The sequence below is a fragment of the Numida meleagris genome, chromosome Z, assembly GCF_002078875.1.
Source record: "Numida meleagris isolate 19003 breed g44 Domestic line chromosome Z, NumMel1.0, whole genome shotgun sequence".
NCBI classification, from domain to species: domain Eukaryota; kingdom Metazoa; phylum Chordata; class Aves; order Galliformes; family Numididae; genus Numida; species Numida meleagris.
In genome coordinates this window covers 28,608,389-28,631,903 of record NC_034438.1, presented here as the reverse complement: position 1 = coordinate 28,631,903, position 23,515 = coordinate 28,608,389, and the positions used below count along the sequence as shown (strand labels likewise).

The window sequence follows — 23,515 nt, the reverse complement described above, 5'->3', positions numbered from 1 at the left end:
CTCCAGAAAGCAGCAAGAGCTATTGCCTGGCCAGCCATTCCCATCTTTTTTGGGCACAACTGACAGCTTCTGCTTAAGTAAAGAATCATAGAATATCTCAAGTTGGAAGAGGATCATGTAGTCAAATCCCTGGCTCCACAAAGGATCACCCAAAATTCAAACCATATTAATGAAAGCATTGTTCCAATGCTGCTTGAACTACAGCTGGCTTGATGCCATGTCCACTTCCCCAGGGAGCTTGTTCCATTTCCAGCCACCCACAAGAATTGTACCTATCTGCTGAATTCGGTCACAAAATTTACTTTACACTACTTATTCAATACAATAATATTATTACTACCCTACAAAATAGTAAGATCCAATCTAAAGTTTCAACCCCCCTGCCAAGTGCAGGGTCGCCAACCACTAAACCAGGCTGCCCAGAGCCATGTCCAGCCTGGCCTTGAATGCCTCCAGGGATGGGGCATCCACAACCTCCTTGGGCAACCTGTTCCAGTGCATCACCACCCTCTGAGTGAAAAACTTCCTCCTAACATCTAACCTAAATCTCCCCTGTCTCAGTTTAAAACCATTCCCCCTTGTCCTATCACTGTCAACCCATGTAAACAGTCGTTCCCCCTCCTGTTTATACGCTCCCTTCAAGTACTGGAAGGCCACAATGAGGTCCCCCTGGAGCCTTCTCTTCTCCAAGCTAAAGAAGCCCAGTTCCCTCAGCCTTTCTTCACAGGAGAGGTGCTCCAGCCCTCTGATCATCTAATATATCTAACAATCCTAACCCAAAATAGTAAACCTCAGCCTACAAAATGTCCAGGGTCCATGGTACCTGCAGAAAATTCACTAAGAATGCTTCTTTATTGATCTCTTCATCTCACTGAAATATTGAAATGAATGGAGAAAAAATATTTTGATAGCACTCGACAAACCTCTGTGACAAAACCTCTGACATACTGTAGAAGCTTAACTCCATGGTAGTTTCACATGAAATATATTTCTCCATCTCCCCATGTAATCATCTTAAATGACTTAAAATGGTCCAGTCTGGATTTCCACATATGTTTCGTATGGACATGAAGAGCAATCAGCAAATGGTGCACAGACATTTATCACCCTCTGAGTGACTTGAGACTCTGATGAAAACAATGGCTGATTGCCTGAGATACTGAGATCCATACTGCTCTACGTTTGGCAACTGCTCATCTAGATCATCATTCTTTTGTGGCTTGAATATCAGAATTAAAAGCATTACCAAAAGTCCATGAAAGTTAGGATGAATAGAATATTTCACTTGTTTTTTCTTCACAGGAGCTATTATGGCAAAAAAAAAATATAAGGCACTTTTTCTGTAAATACATATCATTTTATACTCTGTTGTAGCCTAAGAGTTTGGAAATAATTGACAGATTCATCATTTGTATAGTATTTCTCTTTGAATACAATTTAGGTTGATTGTCGGAATTCCTTGGGTCACCCACACCCTGCTTTTATAAAAATGATACTAAATTTTCCAGGCACCTTACAGAAGCTTTGTAAATTTTCAGAGATTACCACAAATACTTCTGAGATTGCTTCAGCATCTCAAGAGTTTTGAAAGATGCTACTATTAAAAAAGAACAACTGAATGGGGTAGCATTCACATATGAGTAAATAACAGCACCATTTGTAAACCCTGACTGCTGGATTTTTGCTATTTAACTTGGCTTGAAGATTTCATGTCTACTACCTATCATTTCTACATCTCTTAGCTGACAATGAACAGTTCATATTGATATGCAGTAACAAGGACAAGTAATAACAAGAAATACAAGATAGCCAATTATGTAGGACAACTTTTAAGTAAATTTAGTATTAGAGACGGATACTAGATTTATAGCCCTAGAGAAAAAAGTCTAAGAAGACTACACACAAAAATAAAGTATATAGATAAGCAAACAACATTAATTTAAGGTTTCTAAATTCTGCACAGCTAATTTGTTTCTTCTGCTACTTCAAACATATAAGAACAGGAATATATTTTTTTTACTACATATCTAAGCAATCTTCTGCATTTCAGTAAAACTCCCCTGAGCGACAACTTACGACAAATTTTATTCCACAAACATTTCTAAACAAAGAGATTTTGCAGGGCACCAGTTCATTTCACTCAGGTCACCAAATCAGAGCTATATAAAAACCAAGTTGTTGGCACTAACAGTTTAAATTTGTAGGTGTATCAATACACTTAAAAGTTTGCCTTAATTAAGTTTAACGGCAATTCAGTTAAAAATAATAGCTGAAGTTTACATTAAATAAATTATCCTTGTGGGCATATATGCTACCTTGTTTTTGCAAATTGAAAGTAACGCTGCTTTCCACTCTTGTAACCTTCTTTCATCTTTTCTCCATTTATCTCCTCAAATAATATGACCAAGAATGTTTCCCATACAAATCAGATCTTCCTCATTTTCAGAAAGTTGTATGCATTGTAGCAGAATAAAACAAAACATCTTCAGTAAAACATCCGTAATTCTTTGCATGTAAGATGTTAATGAGTCAAGGTATAATCCTGAAAACACTTCATTTTCAACAAAGGAACATTGTCTTTGTCTGAAATTTTTGCCCAGAAGTTGGCCGAAGAAAAATCCGAATTAGTTCACTCTTGAATCAGTCCAATTTTTCCTTTATCTATCGCATTTTACTATTTTCCCTCAGTGAGTATCAGCCAGAAAGCTAGGAAGACACACATAGGAAGAGTAAAAGCAGAATACAGAGAGACCAGACAAATAAAATAACTGATATATTCTCCCCCTCTACTCCACTCTCATGAGACTCTACCTGGAGTACTGCATTCAGCTCTGAGGCCCTCAACATAAGAAAGACATGGCTTTGTCAGAGTAGGTCCAGGGGAGAGCCATGAAGATGCTCAGAGGGCTGGAGCACCGCTCCTATGAAGACAGGTTGACAGAGTTGGGGTTGTTCAGCCCGGAGAAGAGAAGGTCTCAAGGAGACCTCATTGCAGCCGCTCAGTACCTAAAGGGGGACTACAGGAGAGATGAGGAGGGACACTTTGTAGAGAGTATGGTGATAGGACCAGGGGTAATAGCTTTAAACTAAAAAGGGTAGATTTAGAAGAGATATATGGAAGAAGTTCTTCACTGTGATGGTGGGAAGGCACTGGAACAAGTTGTAGAGAGAAGCTGTAGATATCCCATCCTTGGAAATGTTCAGCTCCAGGCTGGATGGGGCTTTGGGCATTCTGGTCTAGTAAAAGGTGTCCCAGCCCATGGCAAGGTGATTAGGCTAGATTATCTTTAAAGGTCACTAGCAACCTAAACCATTCTGAGATTTTATACAACTAAAAATCAAGTCAGTGGTGACCTCACTATTTTTGTTCTTACTGTCCACACACCATGGTGTATATCACAGAATTGTAGGCAATAGGAGGGACCTCTGGAGATCATCTAGTCCAACCCACTCTGCTAAAGCAGGTTCCTTATAGTAGGTTACCCGGGAAAGCACCCAGGAGGGTTCTGACTATCTCCAGAGGAGACTCTACAATCAATCTGGGCAGCCTGTTCCAGTGTTCTGTAACCCTCAAAGTAAAGAATTTCTTTCTCATGTTTGTATGGAACCTCCCATGTTCCAGTTTGTGCCCATTACCCCTTGTTCTGTCACTGAATATTCTCTTCACTTCCAAGTCCCGGAACTATCTACAGCTAGTATTAATGAATTTTAGGATTGTATTTTGTTTTACAGTTTTTCAGTGACTTTTGATAAACACACATACTATGACAAACACACAAAGAATAAGATGATCTCCAAATTTCTCTGCAAATACGTTACTGTACTATAGCAATTAACATCAGATTTCAAGCTAATGCTCTACTTTTTTTTTTATTTTTTAATGAAAACATCTAACGCAGTCCTATTGAAGTCATACAAGGAATCTCATGAATATGAATGTTCTCCTTGGAATTCACTTTTTTATCATAGCTCTATCTTCTGTGAAAGGAAATTAACACAAGTTTCTGATTGAGCAGTGGGACTGCCTACCTGTTTAACTTGCAATCATATTCCAAGTTAATAGTAAACTTTTATTTGCTAGTGTAGGCATTTTCTTTTCCCCTTGACCTTCCCCTGACTCTAGAACTATAGTTACAAAAGCAGTTCCAAAGATCCTAAAACTCACGACTGTCTGATAAGGAAGCTATAACAAGATTTTCTGGTTACCTATGCAAGATGAAAATTGGATTCTACCTAGTAAGAGTGCCTTGCCTTCTAAAATGAGAACACATTACAGAGACAGAAATTGATTCAATAAATATTTTAATAGCTATGCACTGAGAGAACACAGGACTAAACATTATTAATGGACCATATTCTTGTAATGAGCAGTTCTAAGCCACTCTTTTCATTTTCTTTTCCCCAGCTTAGGTAATACCTGCAGTAAAAGAACCAGTTCTGCTTTTGTTTCCTTAACTCTCAGCATTCACAGAAGAGAATTAAAACGTTGATAGTGCAGAAAAAGCTTTTACATTTATTGTTACTTCAACTTTGCTAGAACTACCACTGAATTTCTTACAGGTGCATTTCTCAATTGCAAGAAATGATGTTTGACAAAGTGACACCTTATTCTCCTGTAGTTTGAATCCTCATTTCTTCTTTACTATATATAAAAGTTTTATCATACCATTAAAGGATTTACATTTTTAAAGCACTTGAAATATATGTTTTTAACTCAATAACTGAATGAAGAAAAGCTGTGCTGGCATCAAAACTGATTATCACATCTCCTCAATTTGTTTTAAGGAAAACAAATATCAAATGACTTACCAGGGTAACTGATACAGTGGTAAAATATAGAATATTAAACTGGTTGTCACTTAAATGGATATGTGTTTAGGCATTTCACTAACTATCAACTGTTTTTCTATTTATTCCCAGCTGTATAAACTATTGCATACTTAATTTTTTTTAAGATCAAACAATAGGCATTTGGGTGCTTCAGAAGTGAAACCTCTTTCTGACTGTACAACACAGTAAACCTTAAATGCTGTAAAAGAATAATTTCATTCTTGACTGCAATTCATTATTCTCTTTCTCTTTTCTCCAGCTGCCCACACAGACACATTTAAAGTTTAAAATATTTAAAGGAAATATCATTTTCTCTCTATTGTGTGCACTTAAATTGTCAGTTGTTTCCTTGAACATGTTTTTACACACACCTATGTTTTGTCTGCAAGGCCTTTTTCTTGAATGTGTAAACCTTCAAGTTTGCCTCTCCAAATTCAGTAACTTTTTGCATTGAAATCTAATAATATTTTGCAAATTATGTTTCCTCAGCAAAAGTATCTTGAGAAAAATAACACAGAAACAGGGTCCATCCTATATTTAATCTGTAACGTGTTAGATAATCGAACAACATGTAAAACTTACAGCTGTCCACGCTTCTGTTCTGCATCGAGAACACAACCATTCATTGTGGATTTCATGAGAAGGGACACCATAGCAACCTAGAATAAGAGAGCTGATTTGAGTAATACATTCTGTCTTTCTAATCATGATGTTATACAGTTTGACTATGTACAAACACCAGTAAATGATATACTATGATCAAGGAAAGTTTTCCAATGCTAGGGTTATTGCTATTCTATAGTCTATGTGTGCGTGTGAATGTAGCTTCCCCAAACTTCCAAACTTTAAAAAAAAGAAGAGCCACATCAGGGTATTTTTTTTTTCTGTAACTTCAGTAGCAAATCATCAATTCTTCCTGCAGTAACAAGGTGCAACTTGAATCAATCTACTGACATTCTATGCAATTACAGTGCCATCGCCATTTAAGGATTTCACTCGGACTTCACAGAGTTAAGCATTCAAGTCCTACTGCCTACAGAAGGTACTACAGAAAATTCATGCATTCATCAGTCACTTGAAATTAAGAATGTAAGGTGGAGGAAATTACTATATTAGAAGTCAATAGCTATATTCACAAATCCTCAGTTTTGAAAGGATTCCACCCTTACAACATGTTAAGGAAACACAAACATTACAGAGCGGTTTAAAATATGAGGAGTAAATTTAAAGGCTTAGTGCTGAACAAAAAATCAGAAGTTTCTGCTCCCCATGGTTAAATTAACATTATGAAACTAACTCTTCATCATTTTCAGAGCAACTATTAACAAATAATAGAACACTTACCATAGGGTAAAAAAAATGTAGCCAGTGATTTCAAGCATTAATTATGGAAATGTTTTTCAAGTGCTTACTTAGACATACCAGAAGGTTAGTTAACTTTTACTTGTCAATAAAACAAAATTTGAAATGACACTGCTACCAACTGAAATATTAATGTATTTACTTGCATGAACTCGTACACAACACTTTGCACAGGAAATCAGAAGACTTGTTCCATCTTCATCAATTAAGGCATTTGATGGATAGTTTTCAGTGTTTTCTTCGCTATAAATAAAACACATCTCTGGAATAAGAGGTCTAGACTTCTCATTTTCAATCACCAGTGTTTCTTCTAAGTTTGTTTCCTTGTAAGTAGAATTTTCTTCATCAAAACTGTCTGGCTGGAAATAAAATAAAATCTACATTTAAGTAAAAAGAGGAGACTCTGTCTTTCTGCTCTTTTTAATTATGGTCAAATGCCTTCTCCTTTGCCAGCTCCCGCGTTAATAATGTAACAATTAAGAAAATTAACTACTACTGGTTATCTATCACAATCATTCCATAGTTCCTTGACTATTCAAATAATATAAAAGCACTTAGTCTGAAAATTAGCATTATTGTAACAGCATTCAATGATACAATACAACTGACTCCCACTAAGCCCTTTAGCTGGATCCAGTGCAAAAGGTCTCTTTCCCAGGTCCCAAACAGAGGGCTTTCCAGTACACCAGCTGCAGAATTAGTACTATATCAGCATTTTTAACTGATGTTTGACACAAATTCCACAAGCCAATATCAAATTGGGTGCTAGAGTAGAAGGTTTCTACGGAAATACAGTTCCTGGAAAGGCTCAAGTACTGTGAGAAGATACTTTTTCAGCACTGTAGGAAGGAGATTTGGAAGAGGTTTTGATGAAAAGCATTTGACAATGGACACATAAGGAAGTAGCTGAAAGATATAAACCTGTGTGGATTAACCACCTTCAAAAATATAACTTTCTGTATGTATAAGCGCACATGCACTAACAACAAACCTACGTCCCAAGCAGAGGGCATACGCCGTCTGCAACAAAAGATAAATGCAGGTGGATGGAGCATCATCTCTAGTTTTAACAATACTGAGTTTATTTACTTCCCATACCAGTAAAATGAGTAAGTTTAACTTATTTCTAATGTACTAGCAATTTACTGGAAATGCTGTAGCTGGGCAGCTATTTCACACTCCTCCCAGAGATGAAACTCTAAGGATCTTGCTTACCTTGTAGTATGGCATGAGAAGAGTGCAAATAGCACAGTGGGGTTCCTTTTTTGCACAACATGCATTGTATTCTTTTTCAGCATTGAAATTAGGTGTTCTTGTCTGCCAAAGGTGGACCAGAGGCCTGGCCCATGTCTCTGTCTCTTTAACTTCCTCTTCAGTAAATGCAGTCTCAGGCAGTTCTTAAAAGAAAAAAAATCGGAACAAGAGGCAATGGGCACAAACTGGAATACATTAAGTTCTGCCTGAACATCAGGAAACACTTCTTTAATATGTGAGAGATGGAGCACTGGCACGTGTTGTCCAGAAAGGCTGTGGAGTCACCCTCCTTTGAGGCCCAGTAGACACCTGGGAATCGTCCTGGGCACTCTGCTCCGAGCGTCTCTGCTTGAGCAGGGGCTGGACCAGACTGACCCCCTCAAGGTCCCTACCAATCTCAACTAGTCTGTGATCCTACAAAAGCAAGCAATTGGACATATTATTTTCCTGAAATGTAGAGAAACAATACTGAATTTGTCATGTTCACTAATAGTGTGACCAAATGCTAAATAAAGTCTGAGAATACAAATGCAGAAGTCTAAAGGAATTATGCATCAGGACAAAAAGCACACGGAAAAGCACTTTTGACATCAGAAGCTGCCTGCTTCACAGAAAGTATTTCAGTAGCTCTTCAATTTACAATTTGTATTCATATCCTATCCACAGCATTAAAATCTGTCTCAACTCCTCCAACCTCAACCCTCCAGCCAGAGGCTGTGAACTCTGCCTTAAATCCCTCAAAGCTGAAATGTTACATCTTGCCATGCAGCACCAGGCAGGTCACTCTTTCCACAGAGAACAGCACCTCTCAGCTGTTCAGGTAACCTGTCACTCATTTTCCAAAAGAAAAAAACAGATTAATGTTATTATCAGTACACAATGGGAAAAAATCTGCTTTTGGATGTAGCTGGATAAGTTAAGAATAATGCATGCTATAACCCACTGTAAGAAATACTTGTTTAATAATAATATCAGTGAGCTGTTCTGGACATTGTAGAACATGGGAGACAGCCTTTTGGTTTGCCTGGGCTGCACTGAGTGAAGAAGAATTGTCTTGGGCTGCTGTCTTTGTTGCTGCTGAGTGATAGGTAAGCCCCTAGGGCCAGGCTGAGCTGCTCTACAGGGAAGAGCCACCATCACGATGGCAGAGCGTGGGGCTAATTACTAGCTGTCCAGGGCCATGGGTTGGACATTCCTGTTGCAGAAGTTCATTTATGCACAGTGTGCCCATGAAAGACTTTAGTTTTAAAATTCTAAAGTTGACTTTAAGAAATTCAAAGCCTCTAGAGAAGATGGAGAATAGAATGAGACTGAACCTTGAAGAGAAAGAGTTTATCCCAATTGGTGTAATCTGAAAATGTAGTCATTTGCTCTTGAGAAAGATGCAGAAAAGGGAATCCGGAGAAAAGTAGATGTCACTGTCCTGATTTCAGCTCGGATAGAATTAATTTTCCTCACAGAAGCTGTTCTAGTGCTGTGCTTTGGCTTTAGGATGAGAATAATATTGATAACACTGATTTTTTAGTTAATGCAGAGTAGTGCTTACACACAGTGGAGGACTTTTCAGCTTTTATGTTGAGGAGGCTGGGGTGCACAAGAAGCTGGGAGGTGACAGAACCAGCACAGCTAACTCAAACTCATCAAAGGGGTATATTCAGGAAAAAAAAAAGGTTTATTTCAGAAGAAAATTCCAAAAATACATAGTAAAGTACATTAAGCTGAATTATCACGTTCTTTCAGCCCATTACTGCCTTCGTCCACTTTATGAAAAATCAGTAGCTTTACAGGTCTCCTGGTATGTTAAATTGTCATGAGTTGCTACAAAAGTATTATAAAGTTGATAGCATTTTTATCAGCACTGAATAAAATATGGATTTAAAATATTGTACACAAGCAGCCTGAACATTTCCAAATATATATATACATATATAATGAACATGAATTTTATTCCATTTTATATAGTTTCTCATGAGAACTAATGTAAATTCAATAAAAAATTGCCAGTAATGAAGGTAGAAGGACAAAGAAAAAGATGTCTGCCAAAAAAGCTGTCACCAAGTCAATATTCAGCAGCAGTTCTTTATTGGGGATAATGTAGCTGTAAAAGAATAGCAATGAGGAAACAGCTGAAAATAAGGAGATAACATAACATGCAGGCATCCCTTCTTTAGTTTTCTGCATTCCTTTTTTGTTGTTGTTAAAGGTCTTATTTATCTAAAGAAAAATGTAAAAATTACCAATTGTATTTTTTCTCTTACTTGCAGGTTTCCAGATTGGCTTCATTTTTCCTAACTTTTTTTCCCTAAATTCATTTCTGACAGTATTTCTTTTATGAAGCTTACAGTGCCAGTATTTTAAATGTTTTTATTACGCTTTTGCCCTCACTGTGTTTTTAGGATTTCATCAATCTAGGTAAAGAAAACAAAGAGGAACACAAAATTTTTTTAGAAGATTTGTAACTTATGACTTCTCTACCTCTTATCTACTTTGAATCTGATATCCTTTGATCCCATGACTGTGGGAATAATAAACTCCCACCAACCCCAAACTTGTGCAGGATTTGATGCTCCATCTGTATGCAAGTTGAGGGGCACAATGCAGCTCATTCCAGGATACTTAGAAGTACTTGCTGATGTCATAACAGGACTTTTCAGTTATTTTTCAGTGGTCTTGGGAACCAGAAGAGGTCCCAGTCAACTGGAAGCTGGCAAACATTGTCTCAATTTTCAAGGTCAAGAAAGAAGATCCTGTAAGTGCAGGTCTGTCAATCTCACTTCAGTGCCAGTTAAAATTATAGAGAAGATTATTCTAGAAGTTACCGAAAAATACTTGAAAGACAATACATTGATCGATCATAGCCAACATGAGATCATGAGGCATAAGTGCTGTTTAATGAACTTATTTTACTATAGTGTTATTTTTACTATTGTCTCTGACAATATCCTGGACAAAATAACCAGCATACAGCTAGACAAAAACAATTTGTTGGTTGATCAACTGGCTGACAGGTCAAGCTCAAAGGGTTATAGTAAAAGGAGTTACAACAGGCTGGCAGCCAGTCACTAGTGGAGCTGCTCAGGGTTCCTTTTAGGGGTCAGTTTTTATAAATTACCTGGACAAAAGACTCAAATGCATTCTAAGAAAGCTTGCAGATGATACTAAATTAAGAGGAGCTGTTGCCTCCCTCTATGGTGGAGAGGCATTGCAGAGAGATCTTGACAGACCAGAGGGCTCGGCAATTTAACAAGTGCCAGATTCTGAACCTGGGTCAGGGAAACCTTCGACATATGAACAGATTGGAAGATGACACTGGGGGAGAAGAGGCTGGAGATTAGCCTTGCAGAAAGGAATCCAGCAGTTTCAATCAACGGCAAGACAAATATGAGTCAGCAGTGTGCCCTGGCAGCCAAAAGGGCCAACTGTACCATGGGGTGCACCAGACCCACAACTGCTATTACACAAGGGGAGGTGCTGTCCTGCTCTGCTCTGCACTAGTGCGTCTTCACCTCAAGCACTGTGTGCAGTTTTGGGTACCACAATGTAAGAAGGACAAAAAACTACTAGAGAGGCTCCACAGGAAGGATACAAACATGGTGAAGGGTCTAGAGGACAACACATGCAAGAAGCGGCTGAGGTCCCTCGGTTTGTTCCCAGAGCAGAGGAAGCTGAGGGGAGGCCTCATGGTGGCCTGCAGCTTCTCACAGTGAGTGGAGGGACAGAGCTGATCTCTGCTCTCTGGGGACAGCAACAGGGCCCTAGGGAACAGCATGGAGTTGCTCTCAGAAACACGGTTTGAATTTTGGGTGGACCTGTGTGGAGCCAGGAGTTTGTCTCGATGATCCTTGTAGACCCCTTCCAACTAAGGATATTTTATGATTTTGTGACTGCAGTACTCTTTGCTGAACACTTCCACTCTTTATGCCAAACCTCAGCCTACCATGCTTCTTTTCAGTCTAAATATATCTTCTATATTATTATGGAATCAATTCCAGAATAATAGTTCCTCACCTCATAGTTCCTCATCTACATACATAGTTCTCTCACTTACCACTCCCTTTGGTACACTGCTGCATTCATGACTATATTGGTTCCACTTTTGATGACATCTGTATTTATACCTTAATTACATATGGGCTCCACTATTGCTGTTTGCCCTTGTGCAATTTTCACAAATCCTTTGCAGACAGGGAGTGAAAAGTACGTAAGGACCAGGAAGAAATCTGACTACACTCTTAGAACATTTTGCTGCTTTCCAGAACTTTGTATTTATTCTCAAACCTCATTCCAAATGAAGTCAAGGACAAAATGCCATATGCATACTGGACTGCATCCTTCACCACCTCCAAAAAAAATATTACACTTTTAGTAAATTTTCCCCTTTGCATCATGTTTAGAGCAACTATTTGCAGTTACTTTTTAATTGGAAACCCTCCTCTACTGCTTCCGATCTGTAACAACTCTAATTATTCCTTCAGCTGTCTTCTCAATGCATCTTACTGCAGTCTCTTAGCCTATGAGGGCTGCTCCAAAAGTAATGCCTCCTATTTTATGACATTGGCCTACAACACCAGAGGCAGATGGTGGTGGTACAGCAGTAGAGGTTAAATCTTCCCGCCAATATTCCATTACGTTTTGTTGCCATGTAACACATGACAGTGGAGGGGCAGTCTGACAGAATGGTGTTTGACATGGAAGTGTGTATGAAGCAAAGGTGTGTCACTGAATTATTAAGTGCAGAAAAAAATGCACCCACTGGCATTCATCAGCGTTTGCTGAACATTTAGGGAGACTAGCCAGTGTATGTGAACACAGTGAGGCAATGGTGGTGCATTTCAGCAGTGGTAACAGCAACAGTGGGTCACTTTCACTGATGTAGGTTTTTACAAGTGTAGCATGCAGGCTCTTGTTCACTGCTGGTGAAAATGCATAGATACCGGTGGTGAGAGTGTTGTAAAACAGTGTTCAGTAGCTGAGAATCTGCTCTATCAAAAAGTTTTATTGTGCTCTTTGCACCTGTTGTAGTTTCCATGGAAACAGATAGAAGGTGTTAATTTTGGAGCAACCTACCTTCCTGAATGAAATCTGACACCCAATCTCTCTGATGTGATGCTCCTACATGTTACTTCTACGATCTCTCACACTTCTCTACCCTAACAAGCCCAGCAGGCCATCCAGTTAAGGAAAAATATCCCTCCTACTTTCAGAAGGAGACTAGCTAGCCCAACTCTTCTTGAAATAATGTGACGCGTAACTAAGAGTACACAAAATCAACAGTACATAGAATGGATGTTCTTATGACCTATAAGCTTTCTGATCCTTATTGTGTCACCACTGTATGTCTTACAATTTTCACTTCTTTCCAAAAATTTCCTAGGCAATCTCAAGCTTAATTTATCCTCTTTCAGGGGTTTCAAAAATATTATTTCATCTCCTCACAATATTTACACACTAAAATCATAAAATGTCAAATGAAATTGATATTATAAATCAAGTTACAGAGTATGTGACTCTCATTACAGAACATTATAAGTTGCCTTCAATAACTTTATCACCAGATAGAATATGCAGTCCTGTATGTAAATATTCTGTATAAATTGATCTCAGGAAGTTTCACTTAGTTTACTTCTTTCAAATACACACGAACAGCATTAATGGGAAGAATTCTGAAGTCAGGTTTTTTGCTGGAATAGAGGGAGTTAGCTTTCTCATTTCCATAAAGTCAGACAAGTTACATATTGTGAACAAAAACTGAGAGACTATTTATGCAAAATAGGCAAGAAAATAAAAAAATCAGTTCTCAAACCATTCAAAAGAAAGCTACAGCATTAAAAAATCACTTGACATAACAAATAGTACTGTTTTGGCACAGTTTACAGCCATTCCTTAGTTGTTTATGTGAAAATTCCTAAGTACTGTTCATGTCCCCCCAAAAAGTGGAAAATGTGTTTTTTTAGAAATTGTTTTGGTATTTACTGAGTAGTGTACCATTTTTCTCTTTTATATCTCCTTTTCATTTCTTACCACATACTTGGAAAGCAATCTCTGACTTAGCCTAAAATAAATTTACTTTCCCAACTCACATTGAAACAAGTGGATTCAGCATGGTTCACGTAAATTCAGAATTTTTTTACCAGATACACACATTACAAGAACAGATGTGACCAGCACCACCTTATGCTCCTACACAGTGGTACAAGGGACACAAAGTAACTGCAACCTCCAATTTTCCTCCATTCAGAATCCACCTTAAATGAGGATGCTCAAAGAATGAAAAATAATTTGTGGTGCCCAGAACAAATGAAAAATTTCAGAAGCTCTACTGTCATAAGAAGGCATGCTTCAACTACGTATCAGTGCAGTTTCCTAATACACAAGACTTGCCAAAACCAAAGTTTCCCCTCCAAAAAAATCACATCTACTTTCCAAGGCCAGTGTCTAATGTTTCATGAAGTACTTTAGCAAGATTTTTCACTCAAAATCTTACATATTTACACTTTTCTATAAGAGTCCATGCATACTGTCAGCATGCTGCTAGAATGCATTTTAATGATCAGTCACTTACACAGCAATGCCAACCAGCAACACGCCATGATTCACACCATTATTTTGTCAAACATACTTCGTGATAAACTGCCCTGCTTCTGTGAGCAGCTACTCAGCAGCCAAAACAGATAATGAGAAAGACTCAGATCAGTCAATGCAGTCATATAAAACACAGTGTACATCTACACGGAGTATTTTCTTCACAAGAACACATGAAATACAGCTAAGGAATCTGTCTTGATTTGCATGTCTGTCATCACCTGGATGAAATAACTGACACTTTTTCACAGCTCATTGGCACTAAGTCCCGAGTAGGATTCTGCACATGTGCTTATCAGAATTCCCTGTTAAGAAGTCAGATATGTCATCTGTTTTTACAACTTACATTCCAAATTAAGAATTAATCAAGACCAAAGTGAATACTGCATTCTTGATATTCTTTGGAAAGAAGAGTCAACTTACCCATATCCTATAGGATACATCTTGCTGTCAGAGAAAATAAAATGTAGGGGTTACATCTGCTTGCCATGACAAGGAAATTCAGTATACGTTTGCAGATCAACTGACAGCACTTTTCAAGAGATTCCAAACTTTCATGCATAGCATATAGGCACAGTTGAAAAAGTACTCAGAAAAACATCTTAAAAGTCTCCAGTTGGTCTATCTATTCCTGTTGCTTGATCTCCATCTCAACCATAACACTCTAGATACAGTAATTATTCCCATAGCAACAAATATTATATAAAAAAAACAATCATGTCAGCTACAAAAACAATGTCTCTTTAGCAGAATTTGTTCTCACACTACCCTATATTCAAGTGTAGATATTATGCTTCACCTGAAACGTGAGTGCATCTTACACGTCATTTTCCAAGGCGATCAGCACCACTGCAGCCATGTTCTGCAGCAGAGCAGGGGACTACCATGTGAGAGGCCTTTTAAGTTAAGAGGGGGATAGACTGCAAAGAACTGCCTCTGAGAAACAGCCATGACCAGGCTGAGAGCTTGCGGGTTAAAACTAGGGACTCGACCAATAAAGGAAACCTTGTGGCTGGAGTCTACTACAGGTTGCCTGATCAAGGGGAGTGTGCTGACAAGGCCTTCTCGCTTCAGCTACAAGAGCCTTTGTGTTCATAGGTTCTCATCCTAATGGGGGATTTCAACCACCCAGAAATCTGCTGGGAAAGCAACACAGCAAGCTGCAAGCAGTCCAGGTGACTCCAGGAGTCCATCGAGTGTAACTTCCTGGTCCAAGTATCAGACAGACCAAACACGGGTAAAATATTACTGGACCTGGTGCTCACTACTGTGGAAGAGAACATTAAAGAGAGTAAGATGAGAAGCAGCCTGGGCTGTAGTAACAATGCCCTGGTCAAGTTCATGATCTCAAGGAACTTGGGAGTCCTGCTAAAGAGCAGAGTCAGGACTCTGAACTTCAGGAGAACAGAATTTCAGCTGTTTAACAAGTTACTGGATGAGATCCCCTGGAGAATTGCCCCTAGAGATGTAGGAATGCAACACAAATAGCACAAGAGTTCTCCATCCCCCAGCAGAAGAAATCAAGCAGAAGAGGCAGGAAACTGTCATGGCTGAGCAAGAACCTTTTGTTCAAACTGAGAGATAAGAAGGCAAAGTATAGACAGTGGAAGCAGAAATGAGTTTTCTGGTAAGAATATAGGGATGATGTTCAAACAGGAAAGTCAAGGTGGAGATGCAACCGAACTTGGTGAGGGATGTGAAAAATAGCAAGAGTTTCTTTAGGCATACTTGTCAGAAGAAATAAGCAAAGGAGAGTGTAATCCCCTTGATAGATGAAAAGTGAAAAATGGCTTCAACAGACATGAGGTACTGAACAAATTCTTTGCTTCGGTCTTTACTGGCAGTCAGCCTTCCCACACCTCTCAGGTTTCTGAACTTCTAGGTGGGGCTCAGAGCAAAATTCAAGCCGCTGTAAGAGCAGAGCAAGTTTGAGACTACCTCCTGAGACTGAATGTGTACAATCTAAGAGGCCAGACAACATGCATCTCGGGTCCTGATGGAACTGGCTGATGTGGTTGCCAAGCCTATCCTCATCATACTTGAAAAGTCATGGCTGTCAGGTGAAGTCCCCTATAACTAGAAAAAGGGAAATACCACTTCATTTTCAAGAAGGGGAGAAAGGCAGAACCAGGAAACTCTGACGCCAGTGAGCCTCACCTCTGCCTTCCAGTATGGAGCTTATAAGCAGAAGGGGGACTGACTTTTTACACAGTCTGAAACTGATAGGACAAGTGGAATAGCTTGAACTTAAAGAGGGGAAATTTATGTTAGATGTTAGGAAGAAATTCTTTACTTAGAGGGTGGTGAGGCACTGGAACAGGTTGCCCAGATAAACTGTGGATGCCACATCCCTGAAGGCATTCGAGGCCAGGTTGAATGGGGCTTTTGGTAGTCTCATCTAGTTGGCAACCCTTCCCATGGCAGTGAGATTAGTCCCTTCCAACCTAAGCCATTCTATGATTCTGTGAACTTACATGAATTCAGAATTCCTTAACAATGCAAAAGAACTGTAATCATCTGATTCACCAGCTTGCATTTAAGTTGTGTCTTTTCTGAGACTGTTCATCTCAGAAGATCTTCTGTAAGTAAGACACCAAGCTCAGAGGCTGACTACATGAGTATGTATATGCTCAAGAAGGAAAACTATGAGAAGAATCATCAAGTGCACTTTCTCAGGATGTATTAAAATTCCTTAACTATGCAGTAGAGGATTTCTTTGCTTGAACTGCAAAACTGAAATTCCTCTGAAATGTACCACATGACACCTTTGTTATCTGAAATTTTACACACTGGAGGAACTATACAGAATAAAAACTAAGTAACCTACACTAAAATAAACCATTTTTGCATTAAAAAGCACTGTCTTAGGAACACATAGCACCACATAAAAATTCAATTAAATTTTAAAAAGATTCTAAAATGATACTGTATAAGAAAGAAAAACAAAGACTTGTAGATGCATCATTTAAACTGTCTACACAGATGTGACCTCAAAAAGTCATTGCTATTGCAGATCAGTCACACGCAGGAAACAAAACAGAGACAGCTGAGAGCTTATGTGCTAGGTTTAATGAAAGGACAGGTGAAGGTGACACTGTAGTAGGTGTCTCCTACCTAACTGGGTAGAGTACTGTCTGTTCCTCATGGGGTACTTCAACCACCTTGAGCTGCTGGAGGGACAACACAGAAGGATGTAAGCAATCAAGGAAGTTTCTGGAGTGCATGGACAATGTCATTCTCCTCCAGGTCACAAATGAGTGAATGATGGGAAGTGCTCTGCTGGATCTCATGTTCACCAGCAATGAGGGTCTTGTTCAGAATACAAAGGTCTAAGTAAGCTCTGGCAGCAGTGACCAGAAGATGGTGGAGTTTAAGACCCTGAGGGCAGTGAGAAGGGTGAAAAGCAATGTCACAAGCTTGACCACTGTGGCAACTTTCATGATCTTCTTGGAAGTACTATGAGATGAGATCGTGTGTGAAAAGCTGGAATAATATTTTGGCTCAAAGCTTGTTCAGCGACATCCATCTGAGACATTACCTTCTTGGCAGGTATATTTTGTATGTATACCAAGGCACTTTTCCTCTGCTTTACACATTAATATTTCATGCACTATGTGATCCATCCAAAAAAAGAGATGTTGGTCTTTGTTTTAGACAAACAGCTGTATCAGTTGGGTGGGTCAGCTGGTTGTGTAAATGTCTTTCCCAAAGCAGATCAGAAGAGTGCGAAAGTTTTGTTAAGCCAATCAGACCAGAATACAGGAATGGTGTCTGTGGCTCAATCCAACATACAGCATGAAAACTGAACAAGGAAATTTCAGCTGGAAATAAATGGAAAATGAATTTTGAAGACAGCAACAGGTTTGAGCTGACTTCAACCCATGCATCACTTCCTGGCAGTTGGTGACATTCAGCATCTTGACAGTGAGTGTACAGACACCAGCAATTGGACCCACAGTTCTGTTGTGATCCAACTGTATATTTTAATTGCTAAATTACAGCTGTAGTGTGCTTTCAGTACATCGCTGTATCCCTCTGCTAATTTAAAATTCTGTGTACATAAACTATTTTCCAGAACCTAGTCAGAGAATAACAAACTCAGACACAAACACAAAAACTGAATTCTGCTGTACTGGTATTGTGCACTGCATGCACACATAAAAAGACTGAGCGAGCTTGGCTAGAGTGAGCATATGCTTAAATCCCTTTAGTGAATACACTTTGACAATACCTCTTACTTTGATTCCAAAACTTCTCCAATACATCATTAAATGTATCATTGATTTTGGTATGCTTTGATAGTAAGCCTGTGGAGTAGCCTTCACATGGTAAGACTGACATGTCTGCCCATCATCTCCTTTCAATGGGATGTTGAAGTCTGTTGCTGTGTGCAACTGTACTTTTAAACTCTCTCATATGAATAACGTCTGCTTCTTTCAACTTCTGCTATACTTCTGTCTGTGACTGCTTCACACATTCATGCAGAATTCTACAACGGATTAATACCAGCCCCTGAAAAATGGTCACAGGATAATATAAGGCAGGATATTCCCATACATTTGAGAACATTGTCACTACTATCTCTAACAGTAGTCAGAGATTATGAATTTTTCATAACTACCAAGACATTTTTAACTTCACTGTAACTATAATGATTTGTTGTAGTAATAAGGTTAAATATTTTCTTTCCTGAGATAATAGGGAAAGTAGCCTTTTTCCCCAAAAAGAAACACTTAATGAGCCAATTAATGACTTCAAATAAATACATAATAGCTGTTATAAAATGTACCGTATCAAACAATAATTCAGCCATAGTAGTACTGACACTAGAAAATATTCAGCAATGTCCAACTTAATACTAGTTCCTGCTACCACATTTGTACCAGAAAAGAATATTTATAAAGGATCAGTTAATCACTATAGGGTAATTTAGGATATACTGGTTCTCACTTACGCAAACATTTTATATACATTTGTATCCCTCTACATATTTAAGAATAGGGAAACATTTAGCAAATTACTGAGAGAAAATGAAATGTTAGTCCAGAATGGGTTTTGATACAAAGACAACTCCTTCTAAAACAAGCTACGTATAAATAGTTGCTTTCCAAACAAGTAAGTGAATGAAATAAATGTTCTCACAAATGTTATTGGTTTAGTAGTTCATACCTAACTTGTTCCAGCACTCAAGACCATTGCTTTGAACAATTTCTGCTTACGAAGTTAAACTCAAATTCTCAGATGGAAAACATTTGGGCCATTTGCAGAATGGATTGTTGCCAGTATTTGCTGATTTAACCCAGCAGATGTGAAAAGCCATAGACGCTAATACAGTACAATTTGCTTTTGCCAGTCTCAACAATGGTTTTGCTGCTTGGGGTTATGTTCCACTGATGATTCCTGGCTTTGTACAGCAACATTCTCTGCTACGAAGAGCACAGCAGCATCTGTTATTTTTCAGGTAGTTGAACATAATCTCAGCCCTGGGAGGCATTATATATAGTTTGAAATGTCCTGGAGGAACTAATAAAAAAAAAAGTCGGTCAGGGAAATAGACTTCGAACTTCGAACTTCACTGCTCCTGCAGTATATCAGCAAATCCAATTTCAGAAATTCTTTTTCTTTTTTTCTTTTAGTAATGAAAGTCTAGCTTTCATAGCAAAGTATGAAAGTACAAACATTTAAATTTCTGGTGACAGTAGTCTAAAATAGATACACATTTTTGCTTAGAGAGTCTAATAGCTAAATTATTAATGGAGGCCTCAGTTCTCATAAAAATTGTATGTGAGGACAACCATACTGAATCAGAGCATAGGAGGCTAAGCCTAACAGCTTCCTGATTAAATAAAGCTTTGTGTTCAAAAGAGAATGTCAGGATGCTTTATTAAAAAAGAAAAATATCAAAGAAGTGCAATGTATCATCTGTGGCAGATATCAAAAGGTCACAAAAATTGAGAGTTCAAAAAAAAATTTAAAGGTTAATCTAAATGATATTCTTACATACTGGGATACTCCAATTTTTCTGAAGCGTGATTAGAGTCCTGTAATGAAATCTGCATTTGTTTTGTGATTAAACTGTGTATAACAATTGCTGCACTTTACTAAGTACTTGTATTGTGGATGTGTAGTACTGTCCTGCTTTTGGAGGGGATAGAGTTAATTTTCTTTACAGTGGCTGGTACAGAGCTGTGTTTTGAATTTAGGATGAGAATAAAGTTGATAACACACTGATGTTTCGGTAGTTGCAGAGCAGCGCTAACACAGAGCTGAGGAATGTTCAGCTTTCGTACTGCCCTGACAGTACGGAGCTACGGATGCACAAGAAGTTGGGAGGGGACAGCAAGAGCGGCTGGCCCAAACTGGCCAAAAGGGGCATTCCACGCTATATGGCATCATGCTGAGTAATAAAACCAGGAGATCTGGTGGGGGAAGGGATGTGGTCGCTGAGGGCCTGGCTGGGCATCTGTCAGCAGGCGGCAAGCAATTGCATTGTGCGTTGTTTGACTTTTTTGCTATTATTATTTTTTTCCTTTTTTATTTCTTATTCTTTCAAACTTCTCACGCATTTACCTTTTTCAATTCTCTCCATCATCCCACTGTGGGGGGAGTGAACAAACGGCTGTGTGGTGCTTAACTGCCTGCTGGGTTAAGCTGCTACATATACAATTGCTACAGTCTGTTAAAAGTAATTTGTACTTGCACTGTGATTTAAGTGTGCTGCTGCATCACTCTGCTAAATCAAAATCCCACGTAACTTCAACTATTCAAATAAGAAAATTTTGCATTTTGTTTGAAACCCTCCATGTGTAGAATATTTTAAAGAACCTGGTCAGCATGTATTAGACATTAGCTAGCATAGTTGGGAAGATATTTCCAAGGGAGAGTAATGATAACTTCAGTAAAAATAGGTTTTCTGACGTGGTATTAGTTGCAAATAAGAACCTAGTAGAGAAAGGCTATATTGTAATTAAGAACAGGCAGTGAGAAGACTGGCTGTAGACAGGACCACTACCATTTAAAAGAACGACAGATCACTATAAATACTAGCAGAGTGTAACCACTAACTGAAAAGGAGGGATGGAAAAACTGTAACCCACAGTTTTACAGACAGAAAACCAACTGACTGGTTATACTGATATTCAGGATGAACTTGAAAAATGTAAAGGTTCTAAGCTGTAAGCTGAAGAAAAGGAAGAAAAGCTAGGCTTGGCTGACTGTTGGTGAGTTATTTGTGAGCAGTGAAGAAGTCAGAAGAGAAAAGAGCACATAACATGCTAGAACAAGGGGGTAAAAGCAATTAGAAAAGATAACAGTGTATTAGCAATAAACACAGAAAATGAAAATAATTTCTTGGACTCAAAGTTGCAGCCTTAAATATTACGTGATGCCCATATGCATAGGGATCATTTACTACCGTCTACTGAAACAGACTCCATTAAAGTGATTGCCATCATTTATACCATGAACAGTGAATGATCAAGAGACACCTGGTTTAATATTGATCCTCCTAAAAGTGACAGTTAGATGACTCACAAGAAGAAAGTATTATGAAAGTGTTTGCTCCCATGGCAAAAGATAAACAATCAAATTGAAGCAACAGGCTTCAATTTGCAACCCATATATTCCTTCCTAGAGACTGGAGACATTCAGCATTGTGACAGTGAACATATTATTAAACAGTAATGAAATTCACACTTGTGTTGTGACTGAACCATATATTGCAAGTGCTACACTCTCCTAAATGTAATTTGTACTTGTGATTTAAGTGCATGCTGTATCACTCTACTAAATAAAAATCCTTTGTAGCTTCAACTGATTTCAAATAAGTAAATTTTCTATTCTGTATTAAATTCTTCATATGTTAAACATCTAAGGGGACCTAATAGACTATGCTGAAACACAACCTTTTCTCTACAAAATGGTTAAGTTGCTAAAACCTGATTTATATTACTACGTTCCTGAAATTAAGCAACTTTGAGAAAGCTCTGAAGATTCATGGTGTAAAGAATCAGTTTACATCTACATAATCTGTGAAACACTCTTGCAGGACTAAACATTTCCATTTAAAAAACAAAAAAAACCCTTCAATTTTATTTGGCTTCCTTGTTGTTGAAAAAAAATTCTCTACTTCAAACAGTGGACCATAGAAATACCTGTAAAGTGTAAAGAGTGAAAATCAGTCTTACCTCCCTAGTTCCCAAAATAGCTTAACTTCTTGCTGAACATGGAATACAGAATTCAGCTGTAATAGCTAAGGTTTACATTCTCAAAGATGTCTACTAATTCTTGCTACCGAAGTTGAAACATAAGCAGCACATTTTCACTGATACTAAAAAGCCTGAAATATCAAGTGATTCCACAAATAAAACAGACACGTCTGAAAAGTAAGTTAAAAAGGTGACTCACTGATCAAGAAACTACATATAAGTAGTTGGCAGGAAGAACTGTCAACACAAAATATAAATATTTTGTGTTCAAATTTCCATTTTCACATCTAATGTACATTATTCAATTCCAATAATACCATTTGTCTTCACACTGTGCAAGTTTAAAGACAAGCCATTCTATTTGCAATTTAGTTCAAAGAGGCATGTCATCAAAATCAAACCAGAAGCAAAGGAAAATCTCCTGGAATTTACTGCATAACCTATCAGCAAAAAAATGTAGCTGGCAGTGCAAGATCAGTACATGAATAAACTACAAACTGAAGACTGGCTGATATCTGCTCTTTTAAAAAGCTTTAATTCACAGCACCATAAAAGACTTACTACCAGCTGCTTTCTCCATCCCATTCCCTTATGTAATTTTTTTACAATTTTTTAATGAACAAAATTTTTCATTTGTATTCCAGTTCAGTTTGCTTTCAGACACTACTTACCAGCTAGCAGTTGTGATAAAAATTAAAGTGGAATTTTTAGAAACTATACTTCAGACACTACTATTGACCTCCTTCCAGTACTTGAATGGAGCTTACAGACAGGTTGTAGACAGACTTTTTGGATGGTGCAAAAGGACAAGGGGAAACAGCTTTAAACAAAAAAAAGACAAAGATTTAGATTAGATGTTAGGAGGACATTGCAGAGGGTAGTGAGGTACTGGCAAAGGCTGCCCAGAGAAGCTGTGGATGCCCCATCCCAGGAGCCGTTCAAGGCAAGGTTGGATGGGGCCCTGGGCAGCCTGAGCTGATGGGTGGCAACCCCTATGGCATGAGAGTTGCAGCAGATGGGCTTTATGGTCCCTTCCAAGCCAAGTCATTCTGGGATTCTATGATTATGACATCCAAACACACGCTTGTTGATTTAGTAATGATACACCATACTTTGCCATAGTTCCAAGAGCTTACCAAAGATCATAAAGTACCCATTTTTAAGAAGGGTAAAAAAGGAAACTACCAACCTGTCAGGCTCAACTCTGGCTGAGAAAGATCATGGAGTAGATCCTCCTGGAACCTATGCTAAGGTACATGGAATAGAGGGAGGTGATACTG

At 38.3% G+C, this 23,515-nt stretch overlaps 1 protein-coding gene across 7 annotated transcripts in view; it reads right to left on the bottom strand.

Moving 5' to 3' along the window:
- The window catches only part of KDM4C (lysine demethylase 4C), a 304,885-nt gene that overhangs the window by 99,754 nt on the left and 181,616 nt on the right, over window positions 1-23,515 (bottom strand). For all 7 annotated transcript variants that reach the window (XM_021380229.1, XM_021380224.1, XM_021380223.1 and 4 more), the window contains 3 exons: window positions 7,408-7,589; window positions 6,335-6,551; window positions 5,413-5,489 (listed from right to left, as the gene is read on the bottom strand). In XM_021380229.1, coding sequence (XP_021235904.1) covers window positions 5,413-5,489; window positions 6,335-6,551; window positions 7,408-7,589 — 476 coding nt within the window. The remainder of the gene's footprint in view (window positions 1-5,412; window positions 5,490-6,334; window positions 6,552-7,407; window positions 7,590-23,515) is intronic.